Genomic DNA, 18,973 nt, shown 5'->3' with positions numbered 1-18,973 from the left:
AGAAGGACAATGAGAAATAATAGTACTTTATTACATTATCTATTTATTATATTATTTATTACATGTTAAATATATTAAAGGTACTGAATACACATTTATGGAATAAAGGCCTAAGAGAATTTCACATAACCATAGCTAATATTGTACTATGTCTAATTTTAGGGAGAAGTAAAACCACCAGGAGGATTAGAGTTGGCTATTTCTTTGGCCTGTCTATCCAGTTGATATAAAGTAGAAGTCTGGGAAAGTCGCTGTCCCTAAAATTGCCCTGGTCATTATAGGGTTGCTTCAGAAATTTCATAAAAATCCTTTACCCTTTGACAAATTAAAAACCTCTCATTTCTGGATTTTGCAGCCTTCTGTGAAGCACTCAAAGCTCATGGCTGTTCCATTTCATTATTCTGTCATCAAAGTAAAAAGGATAGCAAGAGAGATGTGTCTAGCTTTTTAGTTTCTGAGAAGTTAAACTTTTATACTTCTCAAGGCAAAAAACTACCTGTTCTGTTCTCTTCTTAACAACCTACAGGGAGACTGGTTTTTGCTTCTGACTTTATTGGCAGTTTTTCTGTATTGTATTTGGATACTGAAGTTTCAGCAACAAGATTTAGTAATAGGTAAAATTCTGAGTGCCACTTACAAAGTCATTTTCAGTCTAGATTTGGCTTGCCTTACAGACTGCTCAAATATAAATGAGAAAAATATAAGACAAATACACCTTTTTACTAGTCCAGCAGTAATGAGATCTGGTTTCTCAGAATCAATAACTTCCCTTCCTATGCCTGCTCATCTGAATTGTGAGGAAATCAGAATCAGCATTTCTCGCGCTGATGTGAACTGTTCTTCTTAGAATATCTGTCTGGATTGGACCCTCAAAGAGATTTTATTTTATTTTATTTTATTTTATTTTATTTTATTTTATTTTATTTATTTTTTTAATCCTCACCCAAGGACATTTTTTTTTTTTTTTTTCATTTTTTGTTCAGATAGAGTGGAGTGGGAGGGAGGGAGAGAGAAAGAAACATTGACGTGAAAAGAACACATCGAGTGGTTGCCACCCACACGACCCAACCAGGGTTGGGGACAGACTGCAACCGAGGTACGTGCCCTTAGCAGGAACTGAACCCGGGTCTCTCTGGACCGCAGGCCAATGCTCTAACCGCTGAGCCAAACCGGCCAGGGTCGAAGAGATTTTAAAAGCAATGGCCAGACCCTAGTCTAGCAAAGTCTAAGGAAATGAGAAGATGTGGACTTAGTCTGATGCAGTAGGCTCTGTCCCGGGAAGGACTGGGAAACCATGGAAAGAGGTCTAGTTTTCTATGAAAAATCTAGTACTACACAGACTTACATTTCTATGGGATACCCAGAATAACCCTATACCTGAATGGTGAGGTGAAAGCCATGAACTTCAAAAATCTAGCTATGGGCAAGTGTGCCCCTAGAAACTGGTTTTACAAAGATTTGGAAACAGTTAATTTTAAAAATAGTGTCCCAAATTGAAATTAGTTTGGTAAATGCCCAGAAGGAAATAATACTTCTAATTGGGAACTGTGAGATAGCAGCTACTAAACCATTCACCTCATTGCAATTCCCTCTCTCTTAAATGCCCCTTGATATGTTTTAACATGATTGAACTCTCATGCACTGGTAGTCACTTTCAAATTCTTATCAGTGAATAATACCTCCTCTCCCTTTTTCACACATTCCTCAAAATTTTTCTGTGATTTTAAACATGGAAGATTAAACACTATTATTCTCAGCTCCCCACTGAAATGGCAATTAACAGAACAAAAAAAAATTCAATTTATAAAGATAAAGAAATTATGGCAGGAATAGTTATATATAAGAGATGTTAATAAAATTGAAAAGATGGAAACAGATGTCTGAGGGATACCTGACTTTGTACTGTAGAAATAGTAGAGAAGGATGAAATCTATGGACCTTAAAATGGATGGCCAACCAGAAACTGACTCATCCACAGTATCCTGCAAGAGTTTAGAAATTGAAAGCAGCAGATTAAATGAAAGTACTACAAGTAGACGATGGTTTCGAAGTGTATAAGGAACTGTGACCTTCACAAATACTTCCTCCAGCCTTGAACTCTCTCTCTGCCCTAATGGATAATGTAGATTTATTCTATAATAAATTTGAATCAGTGAGACACTGGATCACAGCTCATTCAGCTGTAATAAAGTATTTTTTATTTTTCTTAACCATCTTTGCACAAAGAGCTTTCAATCATTATTTTGTTGCCTCCCTTTTAAACGTGAATAAACAGTCTGGGATTATCAGCTAGTTGGGAAAGCCTCTGATATAATAACCAGTAATAAAGAAGAAAAATTGAAAAGGAACACATAAAAGCAAAGAAAATGTATGAAACAAAAGAAAAATTTTAAAATGTTTCATTGATACCCCAAAGAGATTTTAGAAACATTAAAGACATGAAACTAAAATAGAATGTTATTTTTTAAAAAGAAGATCGATAGAAAATAAGAAAGACTCACTGAAGATAAGAAATATTGTAACAGAAATTAAAAACCTCAGTAGCAGAGTTAGAAGATGAAGTTTGAATTTACCTCAGAAAATAAAATAAAAAGATGAAGGTAATATATAAAAAAAAGTAAAATTATAGTAGCAATCCAAAATCTTCAACAGCCAAAAAATAAAAGTATCAGAAAGAGAAGAAAAAGAAGTCAGAAAAGAAAAAGAAATAGAAGGACATTTCCAAAAATAATACAAGAAATTTCCCAGAACTGAGGACTTTGAGATTATGAACTGAGAAAGCTACTAAGTACCCAATGCCAAAGCACTTCATGTAGAATTTTGAAATTTTGGTTGAGATGATATGATTCCAATTATTTCCAGATATGGGGGTACAATATGTGGTATAATCTTTTCTAGTACCTTCTAATCAAACATAGATAAAATTCATTTGTAAAATATATATATAGTTATATTCTAAGATGAACTTTTTGCCAATATGATTTAAATGGTAGGCAGACTTTTTTCATCTAAAATTCAAAACCAAAAAAAAAACAAAACAAAACAAAAATATAAGTCAAAACCATAATAACCTACATAGTATCTAGTATTCATAACTGGGGATGTTTGCCAACTTTGATCTAAGGGTATACTGTTTGTAATTAGAGTTTTTCTTAAAGATACCAATCCTAGTCTGACATGAGCATAAAATTCACTCATGCAGTAGCTCACTGAAATCTCATTAATGGAGCATGTTCCCTTCCATTGGCAGGGTAGTGGTAGAGAATAGAATAACATAGCTATTAATTTGAGTACAGCTCAAACTCTTTGTACTACGTACAATGAGTCAAAGATCCGAGTGTCATCTGAGTGATAACCACTTCAAGTCTAGAATTTTACAAAAGCTAAACTATCAAAACAGTGTGAAAAGAAAATAAAGAGGTTTTTAGACATGCAGACACTAAAAACAAAAAACAAAAACAAAATGCTTCCCATACACCAGTTCTCAGAAAGCTATAGAAGAAGGTGATCCACCAACACAAAGGCTTTAAGAAGAAGGGATTCCCATGGGAGAAGGAGGCGAGGGCAGTTCACAGTACACCAGGAAGAGAGGTCTCAGAACAACAGTAGAGTAGATATGAAGGTCAGTGAGTCCAGATGAAGCCGACAGAGGAAATACTCCAGAATGGACATCTCCATGAGGGAAAATGAGAAAGAAAAACAGTATGTTTGTCTACTTGTAGGAAGTTTTCCAATTTTACTGGAGAGTATGCTGCAGAATTAGTGACAGGTACTTAGAAAACCAAGCAAATAATTCCCTGAAAAAACAAACAACAGTAAATATAATCACAGTATATTAAATTACTTGGTGTGAACAATATTCATATAATCATAATGGTAAACTTTATATATTGATTTAATAAAAGTTAATATATGAGTGTGAGGGAATGGAGGAGAGGAAATATATGTATGGTGGATGATATAAGGAAGCTGAATTCTTATGTAAATCAGTAAATACTAAATTTGAAAATTAGGAGAAAGCATAATTTTGTTGTTGCTGTTAATCCTCACCGGAGGATATTATTCAATGGATTTTTAGATAGTGGAATGGATGGAGGGAGAGAAAGAGAGAGAGAAACATCAATTGGTTGCCTCCAGCAAGCACCCCAACCAGAGCAGGGGATCAAACCTGCAACCCAGGTAGTGCCCTTGACCGGGAATCAAAGCTGCAACCCTTTGGTCTCTGAGCCGATGCTCTCACAACTGCTGAGCCAAACTGGCCAGGGCATGGAAAAAGTGAAATTTTGAAAATAGCCACAAATACCTAAACATAGCTCTAAATAGCTAATATTGGTTGAAAATTGTTGTTTCTAAAGAACATGCTTTAGGAGTGGAGGCAGGTAGACCAGAAGCGCAGCTCTTTTCTTAAAGCCCTATAATACTGCTTGTTGTAATGTCCATATATGTTAATTAGACAAACTTAAAATTTAATTGAAAAAATGTAGGAGACAATTCAAACTTTCTAAAGCATATTGATAGTGTTAAAATAGAAGTAATTAAGGGTTTCTCTAAGCCACCTAGATCTACCAAGTCATATGAGATATTAAAATTATATTTTAGAAACTGAGTTCTTAGAGAAATAATGTTCTTCATAAATTTAAATTGTGTCTATTAAAATGAATTATTGGTGAATAACAAATAATGTAAATTTGTTTTTTTAGGAGTCAGGACTCTCTCTGTGGATAGGAAATAAATTATCTCCTCTAGGATCATTACCAGAATGGCTAATCATTCTGATATCTTCTTTGCTCGTCACATCTTTAACAGAGGTAGCCAGCAATGCAGCTACCATTACTCTCCTTCTCCCAATATTATCTCCATTGGTGAGTATCCCATTTATCTTCTTCATCAAAAGAGCAGTGTTCTGTTTTTCTTGTTCCCATATTGTGGTGTAGAATCATCTTTGGCCTGAATGGTCCTCCTGGAAGTAACTTATAGAGTGGTCTTCATTTGCATTAATACCTTTTAGGAGACCTCAACTCGGGAGAACTCTTTTCTCCACATTCAAGCAGCAGGATCTTCACCATTTACCTTTCTCCACCCAGATTTTTTATTTGCAGATAAGTGGGAGGGTCACCCTAGATCTTTTCCAGCTATAAGACTTTGGGATTCAGTGTGTCCTAGCAACTTGAGTATTTAGACCTTTACCTCTGACACTTCTCCCTCCAGAAGATTATTTTTGAACTTCTGAGAAGTGCTTCATGTAAGTGATTTGCAAGTGAATACAAACCGAGACTTACACTTCAGGCTTCAAGCTTACATATTTTAGACACAGTTCTCTACTTCCCAGGGAAGAATTTTCTAAGATAAGTAAGAGCGTATTTGCAAGGAGAGAGAGGGAAAGACTGTCTTCCCTTCTTCTCCCCACCTAGCTAGCAATTATAAGAAATAGCTTTAAGTAAATGTCTTTTTTATTGGACAGATGGGTTCGGTGAAAGCAAAGCACATTAAATTAAGAAGGATTGCCCCTTCTGGAAATTTTCTGCTAGTAGCTCAAGGGGCATATGTTGGCATTCTTGAGATGCTGCTTCAAATTAGAAAAGAAATGTTGGGGATTTAAATTGGCAAAATATTATTTTATCTTCTTCTGGTTTTTATTTTTCAATGTAGAACAGTTAGAAAATTACGTGATAAATTAATCATTGTAATTTTTCTTCTGTGATGACCCCTAAGCAAATTTTAAATTATATGTCACAGAGGCAGTAAAGTTAATGGAATGATGAGAGGCTTTGGAGTCAGAGGGACCTGAGACCCTACCTAAGTTGCACTGCTTGTCAGCTCTGTGTTTGAGGACTTATTTTAGACTTTCCGGGCATTGGTTTCTTCATTTGTTAATTAGGACTATAGTAGCCATCTCATAAGGTCATTGTGAATATTGAGTATATGTATGTATACTTATAACACATTATTTTCTAAATTACATATATGTAAACTTTGTATATTATATGTAAACATATTTTATATATATGTGAACACTTAGCATAGCACCTAGTACTCAATAACTAATAAATGTTTTCTGTTTTTGTTTAGTTTCTGAAATAAATGAAACCTTATTTTCTAAATAAACTGAGCTATAATACTTAAATAGGCACTAGTAAACATATAAACAAGAGAAAGAGGCATTATCTGAAAAATATTCTTAAAGTTATAATTGCATTTATGTATAATTTTATGTCTTTAAGTTTCAACGTGATTCTGGGAAAGTTTTTTGTTATAATTTTGCTCATTTTGATGTTTGGTGCATTCTCAAAATTTTACTCAGACTCCTTGTTTTCTTTTCCAACAGGCTGAAGCCATTCATTTGAACCCTCTTTATATTTTGATACCTTCTACTCTGTGTACTTCATTTGCATTCCTACTACCAGTAGCAAATCCATCCAATGCTATTGTTTTTTCATATGGCCATCTAAAAGTTATGGACATGGTGAGTAAGCTGAAAGAACACCATCAGGTTCAGGAGCCAGTGTTTGTGATGTCTAATGTTATCTCTCCTTTTACACACCAATCAACTGCCACAAAAACATGGCTTGAGTTCTGCTTCTGAAACTGATTGTGTGACTGGCCATAGAATTGTTTTTAAGACTGATAACCAGAAGCAGTCATGTCATTGAATGTATAGTCAAGAATACAGGGATATTGAATATATCAGCTATGTCCTAGAAGAAGGAAAAGAACATAAATCAGGCTCAACACAGAGGTTTAAACTTATATGACAAGATCAGATCTAACTTGACCTAGGCAGAGGAAAGAATAGGGTTGATGAAATTTAGCAATCAAGCACTGTGGTTTGCTATCACACATATTTATGCGACTGGCATTTGCTCTGAATCAGACATGAGGCTCAGTACCTGACTGATGAAAAGACGTGTTTCTTGCTCTAATTCTAGTAGTGACACCTGAAGTGAAAACACAAGCAGGTAATAATATAAAAGTTAAGTGAAAAAACACACGTTTTTGCTAAATCCGAAAGTAGTGAGAGTTGGGAACTAGCTTGAGAATACTCTAGACTGCTCCCTATTTTGATTGTTAGCTTCCAAACCAAAACAAACAGGAATATAACTAAAGAAAATTCACTGAGCTTGCTACGCAAATACGACTTCAAGATAAGTCTCAGTTTCCTTTCCTCCACATAGATTGCTACCCCTGCAAGGTAAAAATTCTGAAAATGACTCTGTGCAGAAGTCATGTACTATTATTTTAGTAAAGAAAATGTACATAACATAAGCAATGTTCTAAGTATGTAAATTTAAAAAATAAAACAAGGTTCTGGAATAAATGAGTGGCTTGCATGGACAGAAAAGATCTCGACAGTAATCACTGCTGGGTACCCTCCTTTTGCTTTGGCTCCATGTTTTAACACAGAGAAGGCAAAGGTAAGCAGGCTTCTCTGTAAAGAACAAGACAGTGAATATCTGAGGTTTGTCAGTCTGTTCCCTAGTTCCACATTTCTGGATCTATTTTGTTCATTATATTCCACAAATAAGTGAGATCATGTGGTACTTGTCTTTTTCTGATTGACATTTCGCTTAGCATAATACCCTCCAGGTCACTTCATGTCATTTGAAAGGATAAGAGGTCTTTCTTTCTTACAGCTGCATATGTAAGATGCACCAGAATGGTTTTTGTTTTGTTTTTTTAGTCCTCCCTCCCTCGAAGATATTCTTCAGTTGATTTCTAGATAGAATGGAATGGAAGGAGGGAGGGAGAGAGAGGTAAAAATCCATGTGAGAGAGACACACTGATTGGTTGCCTCCTACACAACCCTAACTGGAGCTGGGGATCAAACTTGCAACCCAGGTACGTGTCCTTGACCAGGAATTGAATCCACCACCCCTCAGTCAGGGGGCTGGCACTCTAACCACTGAATCAAACTGGCCAGAGCTGTACCACAGATTTTTTTTTATCCTCACCCAAGGACATTTTTGCATGTATCTTCAGATAGAGCGGGAGGGTGAGGGGGTAAGAGAGCCAAACCGGCCAGGGCTGTACCACAGATTTTTATCCACTGATCTACTAATGGACACTTGGGCTCTTTCCAAATCTTAACTATTGTGATAGTGCTGCTGTGAACATAAGGGTGCATATATTCTTTGTGATTGGTATTTCAGGCTTCTCAAGGTATATTCCCAGAAGTGGGATAAGTGAATTAAAAGGAAGTTACATTTTTTATTTTTTGAGGAAATACTATATTGTTTTCCATAATGGCTGCCACAGTCTGCATTCTCATCAGGAGTGTACTAGAGTCCCTTTTTCTCACAACCTCACCAGCACTTGTTTGATGATTTGTTGATGGCAGCCATTTGGACAGGTGTGAGGTGATACTTCCTCAGTCATTTTAATTTGCATCTCTCTGATGATCAGTGACATTGAGCATTTTTCATATGCTTCTTGCCCATTTGTATGACTTCTTTGAAGAAGTGTCTATTCAGATCCTCTGCCCATTTTTTAATTGGATCGTTTGTCTGCCTTTTTTGAGTTGTATGAGTAGTTTATATATTTTGGATATTAACTCCTTGACTGATGTATCATTGACAAATATATTCTCCCATACAGTGGATTCCCTTTTCATTTTTATGCTGGTTTCTTTTGCTGTGTAGAAGGTTTTTTAGTTTTATCTAGTCCCATTTATTAATTGTTTTCCTTTGTTTCTCTTGCCCTTGGTGTTGCATCCATGAAAGTTCTGCTATGTATGATGTTTGGGATTTTCCTGTTTATATTTTCTTCAAGCATAATTAAGCATACTATCTTGGGTTGATTTCTGGGTTCTGAATATTTGAGATGCTGTGGGCCATTTGGTCTCTGTCACAGCTACTCAACTCTGCCATTGTATCATAAAAACAGTCACCCACAATAGTAAACAAGTGCATGAGGTTGTGGTCTCATGAAACTTTATTTACAAAAATAGTCCATGGGCAGGAGTTGGCTGACTTCTCTTTTATTGGATAGGAAGCGATTTTGAGACTGTTTAATGGATGCAGAATGATGGTGTCAGAGATAGAAAAATGGGAATTATAAGAAAGATGAATAGAAGTGGCATTATTAAATCTCAATAAGAGAATACTGAATGGTAAACTATTAATAATATTTACTATAAAGGATCCAATTATCATATAGTGGCCTGAACTTTATCCACTGAAACATAAAACCACAAAACTCTAATTTTGATTTACCATGAAATGGCAGATTTCTTATTAATTCTCACCCAAGGATATTTTTATTGATCTTTAGAGAGAGAGAGAAGTGAGAAAAGCATTGATCCATTGCCTCCCATGCACACCCCTACCAGGTACCAGTGATGAACGCACAACCTAGGTATGTGCCCTGATCAGGAATCAAACCTGCAACCTTTTGGTGTATGGGATTATGCTCCAACGAACTGAGCCACCCGGCTAGAGCGAATTGGTAGATTATTAAAGGGATTTTTTTCTAATCAGAATGACCAATATATTCCTAAGAGGAACCTCTCTGAGACTCTTCAGGTAAATGGCATTTATTTGGGGATATATTCTCTTTTGATATAAATGAAAGAACTCCTTGTTTTATGAAATCAACAATTTATACTAATGATTTAATAAGCATGTAAATCTGACAGATGCCTTCTGTAATGTTATTCTAATTTTCCCATAGGTTTTCTTTTGGAGAGACTGACATTTATGCTCTTTCCTATTAAAGGTTAAAGCTGGACTTGGTGTTAATATTGTGGGTGTTGCTGTGGTGATGCTTGGCACGTTCACCTGGATGGTGCCCCTGTTTGACCTCCACACTTACCCTGCTTGGGCTCCTGTAGCTAGTAATGGGACCACTCCATGACAAGCACAAATGCTCTAATCATCCTGTGGTGAGTCTTGGGAACCATTAAGAACTCACTTCAGAATTTAACTCCGAGAAACTGATGACAGCTACTGTCCTGGTGTAGCTGCTGCACTTCCAGTGGACACCCAAAACCGGCTGTTGTAACTCAGAGTCCACATTTCCTGTGAAATACAGACAAAGGGTTTCTCAGTGCCTTCATCAAGAAGCCCACGGCTGTGATTTTGCTCATGAACCATAAGTATCCTGTTTCATCATAAGAATAATTTATAACTTGACCTTCAAAGAGATTAGGGCATTTGCTTCATCTTACAGTTGGGTTCATTTCAAATGTCAATTTATTATTTGAGAAACTTCTCCTGAAGTTATAAATAGAAAATACAATGTACAAGTTAATTAGGTACTTGGATAAATTATTTCTATAGCATTGTTCAAGGGAATTTTCTGAAAAACCAAAGCTGTTGTCATCTGGTGGTGTAAAACCAAAGTTTAATCTAAATAAATGTGAATTCACTAAACAACAGGAAACTCATATATAAGGACCAATTTCTACTTGACCCTATGGTTAGAGTAATACAATTCATAATTGTATTATCTCAGTGCACTGAGTAATACATTTTGTATATCTATGATTTGCACCATTAGCACAGAAAAAAGCGCTAAACACTGTAAACTATTAACACACTTATGTATATATATATAACAGTTTTGCTTAAGTCTTCATCTTAGTTTAGAAATCCATAATGTCATATATAAAAAAGGAGATTCAGAAATTTAAATGAATTATCACTGTGTATATAAATATAGAATAACATCACATAACTATATTATATCAACTTTGAAATGAAATACCAGAGGGAAAATAAAGAATGAGAAATTAAAACTATTGATATATTTATAAAGAGAAATATAAATTATTTATGGGCAAACCAAAAACAGAAAAGAACTGAACATTCAAACAGAAGAAGGAAGAGAATAGTCTTCCAGTACTCAAGACGTGACAGAAAAAGTCTATTGGCATTCCAAAATTAGACTAAAAGAGGGAAAATGACAATTAAAACAAAAAAAGATAGGTGTAATTCTCATGATAAAAATAAAATGAAAGATAAGATTTAAAAAACACTTTAGCTATTTTTAATTTTCATGAAAGTCATCAGACCTGATTTGGTTTTGTTGTAAATTAAATGTAGTAAAGATGATTTTTTTAAAGGAATACACTTCTTTAAGAAATTGTATATTATAGATCACCTATGTTCATTATTTGTCTGTTTATCAATTAGTCAATGCAAACTTAATCATATCTTTAAGGCAAAATTTGCCCTTTTAAACCTTAAGCATAATATTGCTGCTTTGTGTATATCTTCTATGTTCACTGTATTCACCAGTTCCCTTCCCTATCATATGTCACACATTTATTTATGATACATACTACTAATTACATTTCTGCTTTTTTCTGGCCATTAAATTTATTACTGCTGAATTATACTCTATGATGAACACATTTTTATTATGAAAAAAGAAATGACTTTTCCAATTATAAAGAATAAGTTTTGCTCTCAAGAAAATAATATAAACATTTCAGCTTGAATCATTTTAATGAATTACTTCCAACAGCTGCCAGCTGAGTATAGGAAAAATAATACTTAGTCAAAATTTGTTTAAGTGAGCTAGATAGTTTTCTTGCTACAACTTTATGTTTGGTTGATATATCAAAAACGACTTAATTCACTCCCCATTTGCATAAAGTTCTCAAACTCTGTTAGATTGAGAGTTGCATACTGTCTTTGAAAGTTTCTAAAAGGAAAGTTTAATGGATTATCAAACAAATATCTGTCCTCTCACTTGGTGGTATATAGTGTTTTTATTATTATCTTGATCCTTACTTAAGGTTAACTACAGATTTCTGTCATTTAAGTCCCAGTATTTTACTTAGGATTAGAACTTGTCTAAATAATAGTAGCATTTCACTAAGTGCCTGTTTACTGCCTGTTCATCTACGTACTTCAAGATCTTCACAGGCAGATATGTTCCCTTTCTCACCCCAGCTGCCTCTGTCCATGTTAGCATCTCTGGAATTCAGACTTCCTTCCTTTCAAATGTGTGCACGTTTTCACCTTCCTTGGTACCCAAAGCTTTGTTCTCTGCTTTGCAGCCTGGAAGGTAAGGAGGTATGCTTTTAACCAATATTACTAGTTAAACCTATTAGCAAAATTTGATAAAATAATACCATGGCACATTAATTGTGTCTTGACAGGTGTACTACATATTGTTAGTATTAGAGATTATTGTTATATATATTATATGCCTGCCATGGCTAAATATTTGATAAAAATCTTTGTGATTACATGTTCCAAAATTTTTTTTGGTTTAGTGAATGAATATTATCTTTGTTTGACTTTGTGTTTTTTACCAAATTAATTTTTTTTTTTTTCAGGAGGGGTGGGTTGTACTAGCAATAAAGAGTAAACCCAAACAAACAGTGTCGGTTTTATTACTTTACCACAATATAAAAGGAAATAGTTAAAATTGTTATTCCAGGGCAGTGTTAACCATGTTACTCCCAAATGAAGTGATTTAGTCAAAGTAAAAATTTACTAAATTATGGGAATGCAAATATAAAAAACAGGTCCCCATTTAGGGCAAGATCAGACTAGTCCAGGAGTAAGCAGTAAAAAGAACATGTTACTAAAGTAGAAATTAAAAGGTTTTTTTCAAATATGGGGACCTTCATTTGCCTAGGAAGAAAAAGATATGTTTTAAAAATAAATAAAGGGGCTTTTCTTAATGAAAGTATAGTGGTATAGATACTGAGGATGGGAAGGGGGAGATCTTAAGGCCAAATAATAAAAAATATTGTATAATATACATTACTGTGTCAGCAAGAAAGAAATGGATGTCCTCTAAAGAGAAAAATAGTAAAGCACCAGCAAGAGTCTAGAGACTTAAGCATGGACTGAGGGTGACAACTGTTAATCTCAAGAGATTTTGAAATTTTATTTTAATTGGTACACAGGGTACACATGGGAGACAAATCTAAGACCCAAGCAAGTTAGTAGTTAAATAAAAAACTACATAGAGTTAGGATCTCAAAGGACTATATTCTCTGTGTGTGTGTGTGTGTGGGGGGGGGGGGCTGAGCCAGGGGAAAACAAACAGAAACCCACCTTACAGACTGAAATATCAAAGGAACTTGAATGTTTTGACCTGTGCACTAGGTGGAGGAGTAAAATCTCTCTTGAAAATACATAGCCACTCAGGTTAGGAACTAAAATTTCAATAAAAAACAAATTGAAAGTGTGTGTGTTGGGGTGGGGGGAGGACCTTAATCAGAAACTTTATTTTAAAACAATCCTGGGTTGGTAGTATTTCCAAGCACCTGCAAAAGAAGGAAAGTCTTTTGACCTAGGGCTCAAAGAACTTCAGAGATTACAATCAAAACTCACAAATCTGCCAAGATACAAAGCATATTGTGCAAACGCCAAGATAAACAAAAGAAACAATCCAAAGTACAAAGACAGCAGATATTCTAAATACAGAATCTAAAATGACGAAGCATAATGTTTGAAAACATAGAAGAGAGAATTGGAAGTATGTGTGGTAGGCAAAATTCTAAATATGTCCCCCAGAGATTTCTGTTTCCTGGTTATTTAATAAAACACCAACCTAGGTGCTGCTGTGAAGGGATTTTGAAGATATAATTAAGGTTATCAATCATCTGACTTTAAAATAGGGAGATTATCCTGGTGGGCCAAATGTGATTAGGTGAGCTTTTAAAAGCAGACGAGGAAAGCAGAAGAATTAGGTGGGTGAGATGAGACAGAACCAAAAGTCCGTCCGAGAGATTAGAAGAAGCATGAGAAACACTGGATTTATTGTTGCTGGTTTTGAAGATGAAAGTAGTTACAAACCAGGGAATGCAGGCAGCCTCAAGAAGCGGAGAATGACCTCTGGCTAAAACCCAGAACCGCCAGTTGTGCAGTTGCATGGAACTGAAATCTGCCTACAACATGGTAAACCTAGAAGTATATATTTTTTAGGAGCCTTCAATAAGGAACACAATCCTAATGACATCCTGATTTTAGTCCTATGAGACTTTTTTTGGACTAGAGCAGTTTAAAATGATGAGTATTGTTTTAAGCCACTAAATTTGTGGTAATTTGTTATGGCAACAATAACAAACAAATACAAAAAGAAACAAGAGACTGTGAAAAGTGACCAGGGAACTATGAAAAGGTATCAAATAGAAATTTTATATATGCAAAGTATAATGACTTAAAAACTTAATGAATAGGTTAAATCAATCACTATACAAAGTGGAAAAGAAAATATGTGAATTTGAAGACACATTTTAAAAAAAAAAATTACAATGCAGCACAGAGACAGACAAAGAAATGGAACTCTGAGAGGGAAGTTAAGAAAAATGTAGACTAGAGTGATAAATATAACTTGTTTAATCAGAATTAGAAGAGTGGATAATAAAAAGAATGAGGGAGACACAATCACTGAAGATACAATGGGTGATAATTTTTCAACACTAATAAAATAAATCAGTCAAGATTTTCAGGAAGCATGATAAATCCAAAGCAGGACTTAAAATAAGAAAAGGAAATCTACACTCACCAATATGATAGGAAATAGAACACTCAGAGAAAGAAGACAGACTACGTATAAGGAACTACAATTAGATTGAGTCTATCTTCTCACGAACAATTGAAAACAGTTAAGTATTTTCAAGTGATAAAATATAAAATATCAATCTAGAGTTATATGCACTATGTCTAGAAAAATATATGTTTTCAAGAATGAAAGGCAACTAAAGAATTTCCAAGCCAACAAAAAGTAAAAGAGCTACCACAAACCTAAGCTCATACTTCTAATGCATGTATCAAATGAAGAAGAAAAATAATTCAAGAAAGATGTGTGAGAATAAGAAATTTTGAGTAGCCAAATTGGTAAACATATGGGTTAAAAAAATAACTAGAGGCTTATGGTCAAGATGGTAGTGTGGTAAGTGCTATGCTCACCTCCTCCTACAATCTCATCAGAATATCAACTAAACTATAGAAAATCCATCATTCATAACCCTTAAATCTGGCTGAACAGAGGTCCTATAACTAAGGATATAAAGAAGAGGCCACATCAAGACTAGTAGGAGAGATAGGGACTCAGACTGACAGGTCCCATGCCCACATGTGGTGGTTAAAATCAGTAGTAATATCTTGGCTGCAGAGGTTCCCCCAGAGGGGCTAGGGGTCCCAGCCTTACGCAGGGCTCCCAGCCCAAGGTTACAGTACAGATGAAGTCTCCATAATTTCGGGCTGTGAAAACCAGCAGGGATTGTGTCTGGGTGAGATGGAGCTCCTGGAGTCCCAGATATTTCTCTTAAAGGTCCTACACATGGACTTACTCACTGACAGACTCACTCACTCTGAGCTTCAGTGCTAGGACAACAGATTGAAAGGCACCAGAGATATATGGGAAAGAACTGAAGTGTCTGGTTTCAGGGTGAGAGCAAAAGAGTCAGTTTTCTCCCAGACAGAATTGCTGGCAGAAGCCTTTTTTCCTTGGCTGAGCCCTCCCACTGCAGGCACAGGTGGGCACCATATCCTAGTCTCCATTGACCTGCCTAACACTTTCCTCCCCACCCTAGTGATTCCCTGAAACCATGCCCCACCCAACTTGTGGGCCTACCCAAGCTTCCAGTGGCTTTTCCATTCAAACAGCCTGTCTTGGCACATGCTGCAGACTTTCCCAAAATCTCACAAAGGTTCGCAAACCCTAAATAAGTAGTAGCTGTACCTCTTGCTCAGCAGCCCCAAGCCCAGCGCTAGCAGGAGTCAGCCTCAGTTGAAGCTTAGCCTCTCCCAGCCACCTTCAAGCCCAGCACAAGCGGCAATGATCTGCAAATCACTTTCAGCTTATACCAAGTGGCCCCTGATAGGGCAGAGGCAGTGGCTGACCTTGACTTGCACCAGAGACTTTCCCAAGAAAACCCAAAACCAAAATACCAGGCAGCCAGCATTAGATCACACCAGAGCAGCACTTAACACCTCCACAGACCCAAGGGGCAGACTCGGCAAGCACCAGAGCATCACTAAAGTGAATCCTGCTCCATAGTGTCAGTTCCTGCACAACAGTTCCTCCACTGTTGTCACGTCCAGTCTTCACAGTCAATCAATCTTTAGGTCAATCCCTCCCAATGATGTGCCAACGGCAATCAAGGCTTGACCATAATAGGAGGGCCCACACAACTTACACAAGGGTCAAACCTGGCACAGCCAGCTGAGGTGACCAGGGAGACTGTGCCACAGGGCCTCACAGGACACCTAATGCATAAGGCCACTATGCTAGGACCAGGAGACATAGCAGCTCTACTTAGAAAAAATTGAAACAAAAATAGGGAGACAGCCAAAATGCAGAAACAAACATGTCCCAAATGAAGGAAAAGGCAAAACTCCAGCAAAAGAACTCAACAAAATGGAGACAAGCAATCTATCACTTGCAGAGTTTAAAACACTGGTTATAAGGATCTCAGTGAAAACTTCAACAAAGAAATTGGAAACATTAAAGCAGATTGAAAACATAAAAAGACAGTCAGAAATGAAGAATACAATAACTGAAATGAAGAATACATTAGAGCGAATCAACAGTATAACAGATGAAATAGAGGATCAAATCAAAGATTTAGAAGCTAAGGAAGCATAAAATACCCAATTAAAATAGCAAGTAGAAAAAAGAATTTAAAAAAATGACAATAGTTTAAGGGCTTCTGGGACAACATCAAGTGTATCAACATTCACATCATATAGGTACCAGAAAGAGAAGAGAGAGAGCAAAGAATCGAAAACCTAATTGAAGAAATAATGACAGAAAACTTCCCTAACCTGGCAAAGGAAATAGACAAACAAGCACAGGAAACTCAGAGAGTCCCAAACCAGAGGAACCCAAAAAAAGGCCCACACCAAAACCACACCATAAATAAAATACCAAAGGTTGAAAAGAAAGAGAGAATTATAAATGCGTCAAGAGAAAAGCAGTTAGTTGCCTACAGGTGAGCTCTCATAAGACTGTCAGCTGATTTCTCAACAGAAACATTTCAGGCCAGAAGGGATTGGAACAAAATATTCAAAGGGATGAAAAGAAAGGACCTAAAACAAGATACTCTAACCAGCAAGGCTATCATTTAGAATAGAAGCACAGGTAAAGAGCTTCCCACACAAGGAAAAGCTAAAGGTGTTCATAACCACCAAACCAGTATTACAAGAAGTGTTAAAGGAACTTACTTAAAAAGAAAAAAAAGATTTAAAAAATATGAATAATAAAGTGGCAGTAACTACATATATATCAACAATTACTTTAAATGCAAATGGATTAAATGCTTCAATCAAAAGACATACAGTGGCTGAATGGATAACAAAACAAGACCCTTACATATGCTGCCTACAAGAGTCTCACTTTAGATCAAAAGCACATATAGACTGAAAGTAAAGAGATGCAAAAAGATATTTAATTACAATGGATATTTTTTTGTCCTCACCCGAGGATATTTTTCCATCTATCTTTAGACAGAGTAGGGGGAAGGGACAGAGGGAGAGAGAGAGAGAGAGAAACATTGATGCGAGAGAGACACATCAACTAGTTGCCTCCTGCACTACCCTGACCAGGGCCAGGGACAAACTGCAACCCAGTCTCATTGGTTTGTGGGCCGACACTCTAACCACTGAGCAAAACTGGCCAGGGCACAGTGGATATTTTTTTAAAAGGTGGGGTAGCAATACTTATACCAGACAAAATAGATTTTAAAATAGAGGCTATAACAAGAGACAAAGAAGGACCCAATAATTCCACTTCTGGGTATTTATCTGAAGAACCCAAAACTAATTTGAAAAGACATACATACCCTTACTTTCATTGCAGCATTATTTATAATAGCCCAGGTAGGAAAACAACCTAGGTGTTCACCTATAGATTAATGGATAAAAACGTGGTGCAACCCTGGCCGGTTTGGCTCAGCGGTTAGAGCGTTGGCCTGCGGTCCAGAGTGACCCGGATTCGGTTCCCGCTAAGGGCGCATATCTCGGCTGCAGTTTGTCCCCAGCCCTGGTTGGGTTGTGCGGGTGGCAGCCACTCGATGTATCCCTTTCACATCGATGTTTCTCTCTCTCTGGCTTCCTCTCTCTCCCTCCCACTCTATCTGAATAAAAAATGGAAAAATGTCCTCGGGTGAGAATAAAAAACAACAACAACAAAAAAACGTGGTGCATATATACAATGCAATATTACTCAGCCATTAAAAAAAAAAAATGAAATCTTGCCAACCGCAACATGAATGGACCTACTGGGTAGTATGCTGAATGAAGTAAGTAAGTCAGAGAAAAACAAATATGATACAATTTCACTTATGTGTGGAATCTAAATAACAAAATAAATGAACAAACAAAACAGAAACAACTCATAAACACAGAGAACATTTTGATGGTTGTCAAATGGGAGGAGGGTTGGGGGAATGGGTTAAAAAGAGGAAAGGATTAAGATGTGCAGGTTGGTAGTTACAAAATAGTCATGGGTCTACAAAGTGTGGCATAGGGAATATAGTTAATAATATTGAAATAACTATGGTATAAGATGGGTACGAGTTTTATTGGGGTAATCACCTCATAGGTTATATAAATGTCTAATCACTATTTTGTACACTTGAAACTAATGTAATATTGTATGTTAACTAACTGAAAATTTTCAAAAATATTTAAAAAAAGATTAAGAAAAAAAGAATTACATTAAAATACTAGAAAAGCAGAAAATTCAAGTTCAAAGGAGACAAAGTACTCTAATTTAGCTTTCAAGCACCCATTTCCCCTGGCAGCAGAATTTTTAAATTAAATCCAAGTCAATGTAGTCATTTCAGTGTTTTAAATGATTTCATGGTTTAACTTGTCAACTTCAACTCAGGTTGTCGTTTTTTAGATACCCTCTCTTATTCCTTTCTTCTTGCACTTTTTAATCTAAGTTTTGTGGACCTTACATATGAAACTCTCACTGGGGGAGTGAGGTGCATCTGGTCTTTGTGATTACCAGTTTCACACTGGCTTGTACTGAGATGTACAAGACTCTGAAATACGTGATT

General features: G+C 36.1%; 1 protein-coding gene across 1 annotated transcript in view; it reads left to right on the top strand.

Annotated features, from left to right (window-relative positions):
* The window catches only part of SLC13A1 (solute carrier family 13 member 1), a 110,470-nt gene extending 100,621 nt beyond the window's left edge, over nt 1–9,849 (top strand). Inside the window, exons 13-15 of the mRNA XM_036247211.1 lie at nt 4,701–4,862; nt 6,326–6,463; nt 9,712–9,849. Coding sequence (XP_036103104.1) covers nt 4,701–4,862; nt 6,326–6,463; nt 9,712–9,849 — 438 coding nt within the window. The remainder of the gene's footprint in view (nt 1–4,700; nt 4,863–6,325; nt 6,464–9,711) is intronic.
* The last annotated feature ends 9,124 nt before the right edge of the window (nt 9,850–18,973 follow it).

This window comes from Molossus molossus, unplaced genomic scaffold, assembly GCF_014108415.1.
Source record: "Molossus molossus isolate mMolMol1 unplaced genomic scaffold, mMolMol1.p scaffold_m16_p_7, whole genome shotgun sequence".
Lineage (NCBI taxonomy): Eukaryota > Metazoa > Chordata > Mammalia > Chiroptera > Molossidae > Molossus > Molossus molossus.
The sequence above is the reverse complement of the archived record's forward strand: the minus strand, read 5'-3'. Positions and strand labels throughout refer to the sequence as shown.